The sequence below is a fragment of the Equus quagga genome, chromosome 14 (genome assembly GCF_021613505.1).
Source record: "Equus quagga isolate Etosha38 chromosome 14, UCLA_HA_Equagga_1.0, whole genome shotgun sequence".
NCBI classification, from domain to species: domain Eukaryota; kingdom Metazoa; phylum Chordata; class Mammalia; order Perissodactyla; family Equidae; genus Equus; species Equus quagga.
The window spans coordinates 9,895,661-9,911,924 of record NC_060280.1 but is presented as its reverse complement, the minus strand read 5'-3'; the positions used below and the strand labels follow the sequence as shown (position 1 = coordinate 9,911,924).

General features: G+C 44.3%; 1 protein-coding gene across 1 annotated transcript in view; it reads left to right on the top strand.

The window, feature by feature from the left end:
- NELL1 (neural EGFL like 1) overlaps positions 1-16,264 on the top strand; it is a 750,986-nt gene that overhangs the window by 184,795 nt on the left and 549,927 nt on the right. Inside the window, exons 10-11 of the mRNA XM_046685488.1 lie at positions 9,451-9,524; positions 12,904-13,003. Of these exons, the coding sequence (XP_046541444.1) occupies positions 9,451-9,524; positions 12,904-13,003 (174 nt within the window). The remainder of the gene's footprint in view (positions 1-9,450; positions 9,525-12,903; positions 13,004-16,264) is intronic.

Sequence of the window (16,264 nt, the reverse complement as noted above, 5' to 3'; positions counted from 1 at the left end):
ACTCAGCTTGTTTCTCTCTTTCTCTCTACCTCATTGAGTTTTTTGATTATAGCTGCTCTGAATTCATTATCACTTAGTTTACCTAATTTCAAGTCCTCAGGACTTAATTCTGTGTTTTTATTGTTTTCCTTCTGGTCTGGGGCTTTTATAAATTGCTGGATGGTAGAGGAGCAGTTTTTTCTCATGGTGGTAGAATTCAGTTGCAGTTACAGCCTGTCGCCGCTAGATGGGGGTCGGGAGCGGCATGTTAGCTCTCCGCCTTGGGGCAAGATGGCTGCACCCACTGGCTTTGCTGGGGGGGAGGGGCTGTTACTCACACGCGCTGGTCTGGGTTCAGATCAGTTCTGTTCTCTGGTCTCCCAAGGCCTTTGATTTATGGGGTCCCCATGGACGGAAACTTTCCCCCCCGTCAGCGGGTCTCCACTGAATCAGCGGCAGGAGTCCTGGATGATCCCCCGGTCGCGTGGCCCCTCCCCCGCTCCTTCCCGACCCGCGCTGCAGCCATCGCAGACTCTAGGGGAGGGAGCGATGTTCTCTCCTACCGTTCCAGCGCCTCCGAGGCCGTCTGCAAGGTTTATGATCTCTGCCTTCTTGGTATTGTAGGTCTCTAACGAGCTGGCATTATGTTTGTTCTCTGAAATTCAGTTCTTCCAATCTTTTCTTGTATTTTGGAGGGGAGAGAATCCCGGGTCAGCTCACCCTGCCATTTTGCTCCACCCCCAAGAGCTGCTGTATTTTAATCACCTGTGATGTGGCAGATGCTTTACATAGGCTGCTACTTAAAAAAATAATCCCCACATCAACCCTAATTACTTTACTTCTTCCTATTCTGTGTAGAAGAAACTGGTGTTCACAGGGATTAAGTCACTTCTCTAGGATCAAACAACTGGTAATGGGGATTGATCTGTAAAGTCATGACCCCAAAGCTCCGTGTGCTTTGGCCCCCTCATTCTCAATGATCAAATTAAGGGCCAAATCCTGTGTTTTGGCTTTCTAAGGTCTTGGCCAGATTTCCCACTGTTAAAAGGCCTTGTTAGGAATTTCAGGATAAACTTCTGCTAAAATACTGAAGTAATTCTTTCAAAGTTGGCTTTTCCAGGTTATATAATGATTTAAAAATCCTTTTTCCTCTGCATTGCAAAGGGCGCTATTTCAAATGAAATGGTGAAACGAACCTTGAGACAAGCAGTAAGAGTCAGAGATGTCGTTAGAATGCTCGGTCAGTGCCGGGTGCCATGCTTGGTGCTTTAATTCTGTTAGCTGATTGACTCTGCACCGCAATCCGGTAGCTGGGGATGATTATTATCTCTGTTTTACAGGCAGCTTAGGCTTAGGGAAGTTAACTTACCAAGACTGGTGAGTGGCAAAGGTGAGATCTAAAACTAGTCCCGTCTGACTACAAAGCCTGTAGTCTTTTCATCAAACCGTATGATCTTCTGTAGGAAAGGAGAGCTTAGGTTAGAAACGTGATAGCCTACAGATAATTTTCAAGATCATTTCTCCTCCAAAAACTGCCAACATCATTAGGTTTTCAAAACACAGTGGTCTAGCTTTTTGCCAAGAACAGCATGTTACCTGATATGGCAGTGGAAGTGGGGCTAGTTGGTCTGGTCACACCTGCTCAGACCTTTGAACTCTTTCAAAGGGAACTTTGGAATATTCCTTCTTTTCAAGGTTAGCACACTACACCCATTACTCAAGAGAATGTGCTTGGAGTTGATCTAAAAAGAGAAATTTTCTTGTTTCTTTCCCAAGAGCGTTTGGAAGTCATGTCTGGCAATATGGATAGTTTAAGTGCCCCAGTGTTGACATGATAGTTTGATTTCATGATGGAAAGATAGTTGCAAGTAGGTACACATTAATTTTTTCCAAAAGATAGTTGCAAGTAGGTACACATTAATTTTTTCCAATCTTGATATTCTATATAATAGCAGAGGAAAAAAGTTGAAAAACGAATGGGAATTTGTTTACAAAATATGAGATTTTTAATGCATTATTTTGAGTTCCCTGGTCAGATCTGTGAATGCTGTCTCTTGGAAGTTGTTGTTTGGACGTGGGGCTAGATGAGTCCTTCACCTGCTTCGTGTTTTAACCTTTTGATTTTCTCTAATTATAAAAGCATTGTGCTTATTGTGTGACATTTGAAAACACAGAGAAGGGTACCGTTGTTGGAAATACCACCACTTGGAAACAACCAGTCTTGAAATTTTAGTGGATTTCATTCTTTTAATTTATATTTTGTCTACAGTTGAGATTTTATTGTACAAATAATTTTTACCCTGCTTTGTTGACTTACCATTATCACTTAAGTGTATTACTGTGGTGGTTTTGTTTTTGTTTTTGCTTTTCGTGAGAAAGATTGGCCCTGAGCTAACATCTGTGCCAATCTTCCTCTGTTTTGTATGTGGGATGCCACCACAGCATGGCTTGATGAGTGGTGTGTAGGTCCACACCTGGGATCCGAACCCAAGAACCCCAGGCCGCCAAAGTGTGCAAACTTAACCACTTGGCCACCAAGCTGGCCCCAAGTATTACTGTGTTTTTAAAAACTCTGTGTAAACCTCATTTTAATGAGCTTCATAGAATTTTATTCTTTGACTGTTGCATAACTTATTTGATCATTCCCCAATGATCAAATTTCACTATTATAAGTTACTCTTCAATAACATGTTTTATAGAGAAAACATGTTTTTGTATTTTGTATTTTCTTAAGATAGAATTCTCCAGAGTAGAATTACTGTGCCAGTAGACTGACATTTTCAAGACCCCAATACATATCATCAAATTGTCCTCTCATTAAAAGTGTATGGGATAATCATTTTTCTTTATTATAATTCATTTGCGAATCTTAAATTTTATAAGTATTTCAGAAAATTACCCAATTTTACCAAGATACTGATATACAAGCTAACTAAAACATCAGTTTGTTTTTGTGTTTGTTTGGAATTCCTAGCAATTTAGGTAGGTAGCACTAATTTTCTCAGCAGCTCTGATTGGTAGTTTGATAAGTTTATAGTTCAATAAAGTGGTAATACAAATAAATAAAACCACTAACTCAAAAAATAACTTAAAAAGAAATGATACAAGTCACCAATGGTCATTAAAAGGTTGAGAACCTCTGGCCTGGAGGGTTTTCATTTCTCACTAGTTCTTCATAGAAATATGCGGTAGGCAGTCACTGAGTGCTGGTGGCTGGGAGAGTGATAAAGAGCGCTCTCTCCTTCAGAGGGCTCACTTTCAAGTTAGAGATGTGATTTCCAGCATCCAGAGTTGTGAGTGTGGTCACATTAGGCGTATGGATGGGGCACTGTTAGAACAGAAGAACAGCTGTGGGAGCAGGGGAGGACATTGGTGTTAGGTCTGGGTGCTCCTGGAGGAAGTGGAGCCAAGCTACATATTTCTAGCCTTCTGCAAGATGACCATGGCAGGTTGAGCAGCGGGGTGGAGGAGACGAGAATGAGATTTGCTAAAGCAAAGTTCTAATATTAGCTTGTAGAATTTCTAGAAATTTTCAGGTATCTTCACATCAGAGAAAGGATGGAGACTATTCACTTTGGTTGTCCCTTTCAGGTAGAATCTCCTAAGCTACTCTCTGGGGTGGGTGGGGCAGTATTGTAGGGACTTGGAGGAAAGGTATTGACCTGACTCAGACAAAAGGAGCCGATATAAAAAAGCAGATTGTTTTGTTGCTGACTTCTTGAGTGTTCATGCACTTGTCATGGCCTCAGGAGCCGTAGCACTTAAGGATGAAGTCTCTGTTTCGAAATAGGAAAGAACTTTGTCTAGAGTCTGTGTTCTCGGTTCATTGCCTGTGAAAAGTGCTTGGTCCTATTCTGGTTGAAAGGCCGGAACACTCAGGCCGTCTCTGGGAGCAAGGGGGTGTGGGGGGTTTTCACGGTGGAGGTAACAGGGCCTGATACTAGGATGTTCTCTCTGGAAGGCGTCAGGGGAAGCTCAGGACAACTTCTAGATTCCCTGGCTGTGGGCATGGTGGAGTTTCGTTCCTCAAACATTTGTTGGGTGTCTGCTCTATTCAAGGCATCGGACATACCGAGTTGCCTGTTAGCATCACTTGGTGAACCTCTTAGAGATTTCCAGGGCTCCACTCAGACCTCCTAAATCAGACAGAGGTGTCCTGGAATCTGCATTCTTTTGGTGGACAGATTCGAGAACTATCAGAGAAGGGGGAGGGGAGGAGGATGGAGAGGGGATCTTTAGCTATGCCCAGCAGCATTTACAAAGGAATAGAGGTGGCAGAGAGAAAGGGAAATGGTCTGTTTGATGGTACCAGAGGGTTTTTGTGGGTTAGAAATAGAAATAAAGGCATAGGTGGCTTCAGGATGGATGATGACAATCGTATTCCATAAAATTCATCCAGTCATCCCTACTGAGCTCCTCTCCCAAACACTGTCCTTACCTCTGCATACAACAGAGGACGCATATACATCATTCATTCTGTGTCAGGCACTGTGTTAAGCCCTTTTATGTGTATTAATTCATTTAGTTCCTCCAACAACCCAAAGTTGTAGGCCCCACTGCTTTCCCCATTTCACTGATGAAGAAGTGAAGCACAGAGAAGAGAAGTAACTTGTCCAAGGTCTCGGAGCCTAGGTGGAGCCAAAATAAAACCCATGTAGTCTGGCTCCAGAGCCCATCCTCTTAACCTGTCTCTTCTGCACCCGCTGTCCAGGGAGGAGCACGCACCGTCTTGTTAGGGCAGAGAGGGTCATGTAACATGCGCACTACATCAGATGCAGAGTAGCAGAGAGAAGGGAGTGATGACTCCATCAGAAACGTGCGCATGTGTGTGTTAGGAAAACTTCATAGGGGAAATAACAGCTGAGTAGGGTGTTGACAAATGAATGGGAGCTTGCCATGTGTACAAAGTGGGTAAGAACACGCCTGCCAAAGGGAATTGCTCTTGCAGAATCATGGAAGTAAACACAGCATTAGTTTGGGTATGGAAAAGTAAGATTTTAAAGCAGGGCGGTGGCATAATCAAAGAAGTGCTTTTCCATAGGCCACTGCACCACAGGAGCTGGCAGCAGGGCCCGGGTATGGAATTCAGGCATATTCCAGGTGGAGGTGAGGAGGCTGGCAGGCAGGCAGGCACTGCCTGGGGAGATGAAAAGGAAGGGATAGATGTGAGTGACAGCCAAAATACCTGGCTCATGGTGGGTACTCCATAAGCATGTTTTTGCATGAGACAGATGAATCAGGAACAGAGCGTCTGTAAGGGAGGAGTTGCCAAGTTTTGAACAAGAGCCCGGGGAGACTCACAGCGTGATTAACAGAAATGAAGCAGGTGGAAGAAGTAGTTCAGGGAGCGATGCATTCTGTTTGCAGTACGTGAGTTGGAGATGCCTGAGGGACAACCAGTCTGATGTGGGCGCCTTGCTCAGAGAGGTGGTATCTGAAACCAGATCTGTGAATGAACTCACCGAGGGAGGAAGGATGCTTGGGCGTTCAGCCTTCCTGATCTGCCACTTTCCTTAAGCCCAATACGCAGTGCTGATTTAGATATTCTAAGCTGCTGAGTGCCCAGGGATGGCTGGCGTGTGTGCAGGGTACAAATACCTAAATAAAGACAGAGTGACCTTGCGTCCACATCTGACGTGGGGGGGGGAGGGGGCAACGCATACCTGTCAATTGTTTATTCAGCGTGCACCCAAATGGCAAAGCGTCCGATCATTGCAATAGAGAAATCAGGTCCAAATTTGGAGGGCCAGATGTCTGCGGGTGCAAAAACATAGAACCGCATAACTGTTTCTGTAAATCCCAGTACATTTGTTTCTGACATCGTGGAGAAGTGTGTGTTGGTGCTGGGTTTCAATTTCATGGTTGGACACTGTGAAAGATTCTGGTTTGCATGTCTCCAGTGTGGCATGAAGGGCTTCAGGTATCCGTTTACATTTCTACTCCTACCGAAAGCTGTTGGAATGGAGTCCCAAATGCCCCAGCCAAAGGCACTGGAGCCTGACTCACCTTATGCTTGAATTTCCTCAGACATCACAAAAAGCCTTTTGGCTGTAGATCAAGAGGTTGGATAATGAGGACTGATGTTAGGCATATGGAGGGCAGTGACAGGGGACGGGGGCCACTCTCAGAGAAGCAGGGTGAATATGAGAAAGCAGGGGGAATTCTTGGGACCTCCAGTGGAGATCCTAAAAGCTGTCCTAAGATAGTTTCATTGATACTGTTATTGTAATCATATACGTGTCCTGCGTCAGGGCCGAGCTGCCAATGGCTGAGGCATGTGGCACCATGTTGACATCATTCACAGCCCCTTAAACAGCCTGCTTTGTGAGGGCATAAAGTTCAGTGGACATTCAATTTTATACCAGACAGGTGGCTTTGAGAGATGGCTGTGTCCCCGTGTGTGGTGTGAAGGTAAACAAGAAGAGGTTCCCGTCTCCAGTTAGGAGTGCTGGGGAGTCAGGCAGAGGAAGAGAGGAGTCAGGTAACATCTGAGGACAGGGTAGCAAGTGTGCTCGTACCATCGCAGGGGTGGCAAGGGGCAAAATGAGGGAGAAAAGTCTATTTCTTTGCTTCCAAGCCTGGGCCGGGAAGCAGATGGCAGATTTGATGGCAGCGCATTTAGCAGAACTGTCACTCTGGAGCAAGCCGTCTTGCCAAGTTGGCGGCAGCTGCGTTTGGGAGTTTGAGAGTTTATTAGACAGGAATTCCAGGCCCTTGGAGGTGTAGTCTCCCCATACAAGTGACTTGGGGAATCCACATCATTAGGACCAATGAGTCATGGCCAACTGATTTATCGAGAAAATTGAGGCCTAAAAGATGATCAGGGATAATTTTTTTTAAGTGGAGAGAGAAAGGGGATCTATCTAAAAAATTGTATTGATTCTCTATTCTTTTGTTATTGTTGCTGGTTTTATTCTGATTGCGTTGTTATCTGCTTTTAATGTTTGAAATTGTATTGAATAGCAAAAAGAACTCCTATCTGGGACACAAGAAATTTGATTAGTTTTTGCTACAGCTGGAGGCTCATTAATTCTAGAATAATTTGTTGTTCCTAACAATAAGCCCAGAGAGGCACTGAGCTTGGGGCTGGAGATAAAATTGTGAATAGACATAGTCCCTACCCTTATGGAGGTTACAGCAGGAGAGATGTGTAATGAAATGAGCAACTGAGATAAAATGTGATTTGTACTCACTCAGGGCTGGGTCCAGGGTACGACAGACACAGTGAGGGAAGTTCACCAGTGTTAGAGGTCACGAACAACTTTTTTGGGGGAAGTCAGGCCCAACTTGAGACTGATGGGTATATAGGATGGGAGATTGCCAGGGAAAGGAGTGGTCGAGTGATCCTGGAGAGGAGAAGAGTATATGCAAATCCCGGAAGCAAGAGAGAAAGCATGGCTAGAGTATATGTGGAGGTGGGAATGTTCGGGAGGGGGTATGAATGCACAGGAATTGGTGAGTTCGAAGCTGGAGAGATAAGGAAGGGGCCACATGCATGGCCTTGTGTGCTGAATTAAGGACTTTGAACTATGTTCTGAGGGCATTAACGAGCCATAATGGTTTTAAAGCAGGGCCTCATATTTGCATGTAATAAAACATGTCTGACTGTTGTATGGGGGAAGGACTGGATAGGATTGAGACCAGAACATGGAGACAAGTTAGGAAGTTCTGGTAGACTAAAAAGTAGGGATGGTGATGGCCCGAACAAACTTAGTATCTGGAGTAGGTGGTGGGGAGTGGAGAAACTAGATTAATTTGAGAAACTTAAGGAGGGAGCATTGCTAGCATTTGGGTGCTGATCAGGATGGGGGTGAGATGAGGGAGAGGTTAGAAGGATCCTGGGTGGTGGGGTGGATGCTGGTGCCGTTCACCGAGAGTGGTTGGAGTGGAACAGATTTGAGTCAGGTGTGGGCTGTTGCAGGTTCTGAGGGGAAACAGTTAGAAATGGAGATTAGCTAGTGCTTTATTAGGAGGTTCTGTGAGGATCAGTTCTGGGGCGGGAGTGAGATAGTGAAAGAAGCAGAACTGGGCAGAAGAAGAGGCAGAACTGCAATGCAGTTACCACAAATAGCTCAGTCCCTTCTATAGGGAGATCCGGACCTGGGGTGACCTTTAAGAGTTGTCCTGAGTTGGGGCAAAGGGCTGGGACTTTGTACTGTGTTCATCGACCACTCTTTGGATGTGGGCTGCTCAGGAAGGGGACTTGACCTTGGGCAAGTTGGCTCTCTTCAACCAAGGACAAGTCCTAGATCACTGTTCAGCTGAGAGCTGTTGGTCATCGACTGTCTCAGCAGCTGCAGGAGTGTGTCCTTTGGGCTTGGAGGGGGATCTGGGTAGCACACCACAGCATCCACTTTCAGATTGTGCTGTTAAGTAAACCAGTGACTCTGGCTTGTTCTCTTCCTGTGGCTAACAAGAGGAAGTGGGGCAAGTTGACCCCTAAGGTCCTGACGTACTTGAACATTGCGTGAGAGTGAGAAAATTGTACAACTAGGAAACTACCAAATTTAGTTAACTTCTTTCTAAGAGATTCAGAAATGGACACTCTGAGGGGTGAGGTGGTTTTAGCTCTTAGAGTGCATGTCTTCACTTCTGCTTCTCCTGAGGGACGAGGGCAGGAAGGATCCTCATCTGTGCAGGACAGGGAGCCATCAGGCCCTTGATGCTCTGTTCCTGTTGATGTGGCTGGAGAATTTGGTGGAGACACATTAGAGTCATATCACATTAACATATTCTGTGCTTGCTTAAAAGTGGGTCACCAAGTTGGAATCTAAATTGAGTGAGGACTGAGTCCCAGTGGAATCTAAACTGAGTGGTGGGAGCTCCATTTATGCTTCTCTTTGAACTTTTCTACAAGGCCTGTCTCTACCCCATGGCCTCCCTATCAGCCAGTTAAGCTCACCTTTCCAAAGGCGGTCTCTCCTGCATTGATATAGCATTATACTGGCATGGCTTGTATTTCTTGGTTGTCTTTGAGCTCCCAGGGAACAGATAGGTTAAGGATATGCACTTCGCATGATTGCAGGTCAAAAAATGGCATCCTTCTGCATTGTGGTTGAGGTTCTGATGAACAGAACGAGTCCCCTTTCACCTGGTCATTCATTTTATGGCTGGAGTGTTTGAATCAGAGCTACTGCTATTGCGCTCCACGGACATGACAGCCACTCCTTCCTTCCTTTTACCTCCTCACCACATCGATTCATTCTCTAGTTCCTTTGGCAACTGCAACATTGAAATAATTGTATATCCTTGGTATGAAGGACTCATGGCAAACAATCAAGATGGCAGTCTGATTGGGGATTCAACAGTTATCTCCTCGCTCTTCCAATGTCTTCCTCTAGATGAGGAGATTTATATTGTTTAGAATCAGAGAATTTATGTTCTGTGGAATCTGTGGGAGTTGGATGGCACCTCTGAGGTCATTTTGTTGCATAGCATAAATATCTGACCCACTTTTCTGTTTTATTATAGCAAAATGTATCTACGGAGGGAAAGTCCTTGCAGAAGGCCAGCGGATTTTAACCAAGAGCTGTCGGGAATGCCGAGTAAGTTTCAACCTTATGATCCACAACACTTGTGGCTAATTAACAGATAGATTTGTGGGCTTTATACAGGGTTCTGGAGTGGAGCATTTTGGCCTGAGTGGATCCCTGAGGGGGAAGGACCCTCTGTGGTGGGCGGGAGTCCAGAATGGGAGGGCCCAGCCACTGTCGTTGCGTGGTTAGCTTGCCATCAGCTCTGGACCAGGTGACCTTGGAAAGGCTGTTGAAGGAAGGCTCTGAGGAGGGGAAGGCAGCCGGCAGCTACTGTGAGCCAGGGAGGTTGGCAGGTGGCCCTGGAAAAGGGTTTTGAGTTAGTGTTGGGGGAATCAGTCTGTGATTCCAGCTGTGGACATCTCTACCCCCAAGGGTTTGATATAAGGTCAGAAAATGCTCCTGCCTTCCCCCTCCCATGTGTTTCTTGAAATAAGATAGGTAGAACCATAGATCTCATTCAGTAATCACTCAACAAACCTGCATGGAGCACCTGCTGCATACCAGCATTGCACTAGATTCTGGGTATACAGCAGTGACCAAAACAAAGCCCCCATCTTTACAGAACTTGCAGTCTAGTGGGGGAGACAATACTAGAAGAAAATAAACAAATAAATATACCCTATGATGTTGAAGTCTATAAAAAATACAAAGCAGGCTGAAAGGATGGAGAGCTTTTGGTGGGGATGGGTGATCTGGGAAGGCCTCTCTGAGGAGGTAATATTTGAACAAAGTGCTGGATAAAGGGTGAGAGCCAGCCATGCACTTGGTTGGGTGAGGCGCCCTCCCAGAACTGCAAGAGTGAGAAACAGGGAAGGAAGGAGAGGAGGGAGAGAAATGTGAAGTGGTGCATCACTAAGCACAGCTGGCTTTGCGAGGCATCTCCAGAGAGAAGACTGGACCACTGTGGCTCAGAATAGACCATCTTTGCAAGTACTCGGACCTACAGTATCTCATTTGCTTTTCATCACATCTCTGGGGAAAAGAAAGCAGTGTATTGTAGAGATTGAGGAGAATGGGGCATTTAGAGACCTACAGAAGCTCTCAAGGTGCTTGAATCCAGTTCTTTATGGGAGGCTTGTGGGGACGGAAGGCTGTTTCCTGTCTCTTCTCTCTCTTTGGCCAGAGTCTACCCCAGGGGTTTGCATTTGCATTTAGCTTACGCTGCTGATAGCGAGGTTATTAATATCTATCGGTTTGTAATAACTGGTTTGATTCCCTGTTGCAGAAACGAAGGTCCAGCTGAGAGGCACACGAGCCTCAGGACTGGTGCTAACTCCTGAGGCTGGGTGCCCCCCAGCGAGGCCTGGATTGAGGAGTGAGAATGGAATGTTGCTGAAAGGGGGGCTGAGGGTGAGGAGCAGAATCAGCTCTTAGACCTTGAGGCCAGAGTCAGGAGAAAAGCGAGAGACCTAGACACCTTGGGATAGATGGGGAAATGAAAAGCAACGGGGAAGGAAAAAAGATAAGACTGTGTTAGGGGCTGGACTGTCTGGGCTCAGAATTGTGGGAAAGGAGAAGAAGCCATGGTGTAAATAATCCAAAAGATGAGTAGTTGGAAATGAAATTTGACATTTAAAGTTATGTTCATGCTCATATTTAAGAATGGATGTGCCTGATATATGGGAGTTCCTGCGAAACCAGAGGAGGATGGGGCCACTGGAATGATAGTCTGTTGAAGATGGAAAACCAATATCTCGCCCAACCCTCTTAGTTGCCCAGCTCCATCCTATTCTCCCATCTATGCTGAGAATTACCTTTTGGCCTTAAATGAGACTCCCCTTCGTGAGCTTGCTTCTTGGGTGACTTAACCAACTTCTTAAGAATGGGAGAGAAAAACTTAACATTTTAGGTAAAAGAGAAGCATCTTAAACCACGCCCCCCTTTTCTTTTTTGAGGAAGATTAGCCCTGAGCTAACATCTGCTGCCAATTGTCCTCTTTTTTTTTTTCCTGAGGAAGATAGGCCCTGAGCTAACATCTGTGCCCATCTTCCTCTATTTTATATGTGGGACACCTGCCACAGCATGGCTTAATAAGTGCTGTGTAGGTCCACGCCTGGGATTTGAACCAGTGAACCCTGGGCTGCCTAAGTGGAGTGCAAGAACTTGACCAGTGTGCCACTGGGCTGGCCCCTTAAACCCTTTTTTAATAGTACTTAATAGACTAAGTTTTAAAATTCAGAATGGAACTAAATACAGACTCTAGTAATGTCAACAAAGAGGACCTTTGGTGAAGTAGGGACATAAAGGTTCACCTGCTGAATATTTAAAATTTTATTTTATGTATTATTCTTTTTTTTTTGAGGACGATTAGCCCTGAGCTAACTACTGCCAATCATCCTCTTTTTGCTGAGGAAGACTGGCCCTGAGCTAACATCCATGCCCATCTTCCTCTACTTTATACATGGGACACCTACCACAGCATGGCGTGCCAAGTGGTGCCATGTCTGCACCGGGGATTCGAACCGGTGAACCCCGGGCCGCCGAGAAGCAGAACGTGCAAACTTAACTGCTGTGCCACCGGGCCGGCCCCTAAAATTTTATTGTAAGAGATCTTATTGATGTCTAGAGAAAATCCAGTGCTCATCTAACTAACCCTCTTAGTGCATTCGCACCTGTGCACCTTGGTTCTTGTCTGTTTCCTCTGCCAGGAAAATCTCTTCTTCCTTATCTTATTCCATGATTTAAGTCCCTTCAAATAAGGCATAGGCATTTTCTTCATAATTTCTCCCCACCTGGGTGGAATTAATTATTCTCCCATGCCACCTCATACTTTAGAGTACATTTATTAGGGCTTACTGTATATATTATGGTTTCTAGTTACAGAGATTTTTTTTCTCTCTCCATCCAAACTGTGAGGTCATCAAGGGTGAGGGAGATGTCTTATTTATCTCTAGGTTCGCAGTGCTTGTGGTCCCAGGGGAGTGTCAAAATTAGCTCATAGAAGCTCATGAGAGGCTTGTGAGAGCTCATTTTACGTAACTTCCCAAGTCGGGTCAATGATATCATGTTGGTAGTTCAGAATCAGTCATCGTTGGGGTATTTACATCACAGAAATCAGCAAATGTTCCAAATTAGGACTCCCACATTCAACAGTCAACTGTTAATAATTTACCAGCACACCGTTTTTAGCCACCTTCTGCTACATAGTAGATACTCAAATGCATTTGTTGCAATTGAGGCTCTTTTGATATAGAAAGGGAAATTTACCTTCTCTTCCAGGAGTCTCACCAATTTAATTTGTGACTTTGTCATTATCGTGCAATTCCTGGGAGCACCGTTACCTATTGTAGGTTGTTAACCCTGCGGCCTGTTAACAATGAGCATTAGTCATTTGTATCATTGACTAAAAATCTGAACATTTTTTGTTTCCCTATTATTTGGCTTCCAGGGTGGAGTTTTAGTGAAAATTACAGAAGCGTGCCCTCCTTTGAACTGCTCAGACAAGGATCACATTCTCCCAGAGAATCAGTGCTGCAGCGTCTGCAGAGGTGAGCGGGCTTGGTGCGGGGCCCTGGGGGTGTGAGGGTTGAGTGAATAAGTGTGATGATAAACATGGATCCAGGCTCTGCTCCTTAGAAACTTGCATTTGCTAAAAAAAAAAAAACTAAATCCTAAAAAAAAGTAATATCTTGTTTATTTTTCTCTGTCATAGTTTTGTCAATTGTAAAATGAGGATAATAGCACATATTTCATAGGGCTGCTGTGAAGATTAAATGGAATAACGCAGGCTCCTAGTATCCTGCCCCTGCTGACGCATGGCAGAAAGGAGCCCAGAACATCCATGCTGCTTGTCCACATGCTGAGGCTTGCTCTGCCCATTGGACAATCAGAAAATGAAAGGCATACTTTTCTGGGCAGTAGGGTGTTCTTTTTTTCATGAAATCATAAGATTTATATGATGATTAAGGAAAAATCAATTCAGATGAGCTCAGAGGTCTGTTGTCTCGAGCTGTGCTCTCCATGAATTTTACTCTGTCTCTCTTAATTCCCATTTATTTCCCAAGAGCGTCTGTAGAAGTAGCATCATAGTCTCTCACGATATTGTGGGGAATATTTTTCCCCTTTGACTTCCATTTGTCTTTTCCCCTGTCCTCTGGGTTCCTGTTTTCTGAGTGGAGTCTTGCAAGAGGAAAGTCTTGGATAGTTATGATTCTGATGAGACTGGGAAAGCCCAGTGGGCCTCTTTTAAGGCAAATTATTCAGTTCTTCTCTCCGCTCCCCCTTTTCTGTCTCTAAAACAGAAAGTAATGAAGGTGAGAAACAGTCAAGTTCTGTTCAAAGTAATTTTTATCCTGACAGAGGATGACTTGTAGTGAACCCTTAACTCATAGACTGATATGAAACTTTTTTACTTCCTTCAAGGAAAAAACTTCACATAAGTCATACGTAATTGCTAATTAATTCTTGGGCAGAAGTTGTTTTGCTCTCACTTCCTGGAATTCCCTTCTTCCCCAAATTTATTCTTATTTCTTCAAACCCCAGCTCAAACATCACTTCCGCTCTGAAACTTCTCACTCAGGCAGAATTAGATGGATTAGGAGAACCTGAAATTTATTCAAAATCTTAAAAAACCAATCCAGTTAAGCCGATAGCCATTGTTTTGAGCGTAGACCCACCACAAATCCTTCTCCACCTTCTCAAATACCCCGTGAAGCTTGTAGAGGGAGAAAGACTCCAGCAGCATAGCAGTTCAGCTCAGATGACCTCATAGTGTACTTTTTTCTGTCTTCTCTAGCACAGGGACTGGCAAATATTTTCTGTAAAGGCACCCAAACCAAATATTCTAGGCTTTGAGGGGCCAGAAGGTTTCTGTTGCAGCTACTCAAGTCTGCTATTGTATTGCAAAAGCAGCATAGGCAATAGGTAGATGGATGAATGGATATGGCTGTCTTCCAATAAAATTCTATTTACAAGACCGGGTGGTAGCCTTTCATTTGCTGACCCCTCCTCTAGGACCTTCTTATATATAAAAATGTTGTATATTTTATCACGGAGAGTTTTTGGCTTAGGCTGAGATTTCTTTCTGTGGCTGGTCATGAGAGCACTATATTTTGGTAAAATTCCTAGGAAGACAGTGTGTTGATAGCCGAGAAGGGCTCTTAGAAACAGTGTCATGTGGACCAGGCCATCAGAATATCTTCTTTGACTTATCTGCTTTCATGGCTATAAGCCTGTTTGCAGCGGGCATACTTTAGAAAGACCTAAAGATTGATTGGGATTTTCAGAGGGATGCATTTCTTGGTAACTGATAGGGTTATTAGGTAGGTCTTATAATTTAATGCAAAATCTATCATTCGCCATTTGTTGAGGTGCCAAGTGTGGGACTCAGTTTATGTAAATCCTTTCTGATTTATGGTTTCATTAGAGCAGAGTCATTGATTATCCCACAGAAATTCAAGAGGAATTTCATTACTCTGACCCAATTTACAATAAACCAGGTGCCACTGCTTCTGCTAGCGCTTCTCTGGATGCATACACTTCTTTACCAATGAAGATGCTGAAAGATGTGATGTCTCATTGAAAAGTAGACTTGTTCAGGGCTCCCATTGCTAGAAACCTGGTTGCTTTTACCAAAAAGTGGGAGGCAGGAATAAGACTTCATAGATTAGATTGTAGCCAGGGCCAATCTGTGACATTGAGGATTTTTTCCTTCTTCCTTACTGGCTTCCTTCTCAGCCAGGAAACTATTAATTCTTTTATTTGGCAGCTGATTTTTTTTTTTTTTTTTTTTTTGTAGGTGCATGTGTAAGAATTATTTGTACTTCTTGACGACTTTACATTTTGACAGGAACCAGAGCATGTCTTTGAAAAAGAAATTATGGGGAAGGACTGCTCGTGGGGAGTGGGTCGAATTAAACCATTTGGGTATATCGGTTCTCTTGGCTTTCTCCTATACGCTCATCTCAGAATTGAGACACTGGAATGGAGAAAACATCATTTTTGAGTAGGGCCCCTTTTAGCACCACTTACTGTCGTTATCTCCTCTGGTGCCTGTAGCAGACAGGAGCCCGGAACATCCGTCCCACTTGTCCACAGGCTGGGGCTGGCTCTGCACATCAGACAATCAGACAATGAAAGGCATGTTTGTCTGGGCAGTAGGGTCTTCTCTTTTTCATGAAAACATAAAATTTATATGGCAATTAACAAAAAATCAATCCAGATGAGCTCAAAAGTCTGTTGTCTCAAACTGTGCTCTCCATGAATTTTACTCCGTGTCTCTTAATTCCCATTTATTTCCCAAGAGCGTCTTTAGAAGTAACATAATAGTCTCTCACAATGTTGTGGGAGATATTTTTCCCCTTTGACCTCTATTTGTCTTTTACATTATATCTTCTACCTTATCCTCTGGGTTCCTGTTTTCTGAGTGGAGTCTTGCAAGAGGAGGAAAGGGTTGGACTATTACTATTCTGACAAGACTGGGAAAGCCCAGTGGGTCTCCTCGAAGGCAAATTATTCAGTTCTTCTCTCCCCTCCTCCTTTCCCCTCTCCCAAACAGAAAGCAATGAAAAGGTGAGAGACACTCAATTTCTATGTAAAGTAATTTTTATCCTGCATGTGGAAAGGCTGTACCATTTGCTTTGTGGGTTGAGATTATCTACTGACTGGCGGGCAGCAAGTGAGCAGATGGGGCTCCAGTGACCTGAAATGTGTTTTTCAGGGATGAGCACAGGGCTGTGGTTTCTGCCTCCTTGATGTTATTGATTACAGAAACGGAAGTGGTTGTAGCCTCTTCCAATACCTGTGCTGAA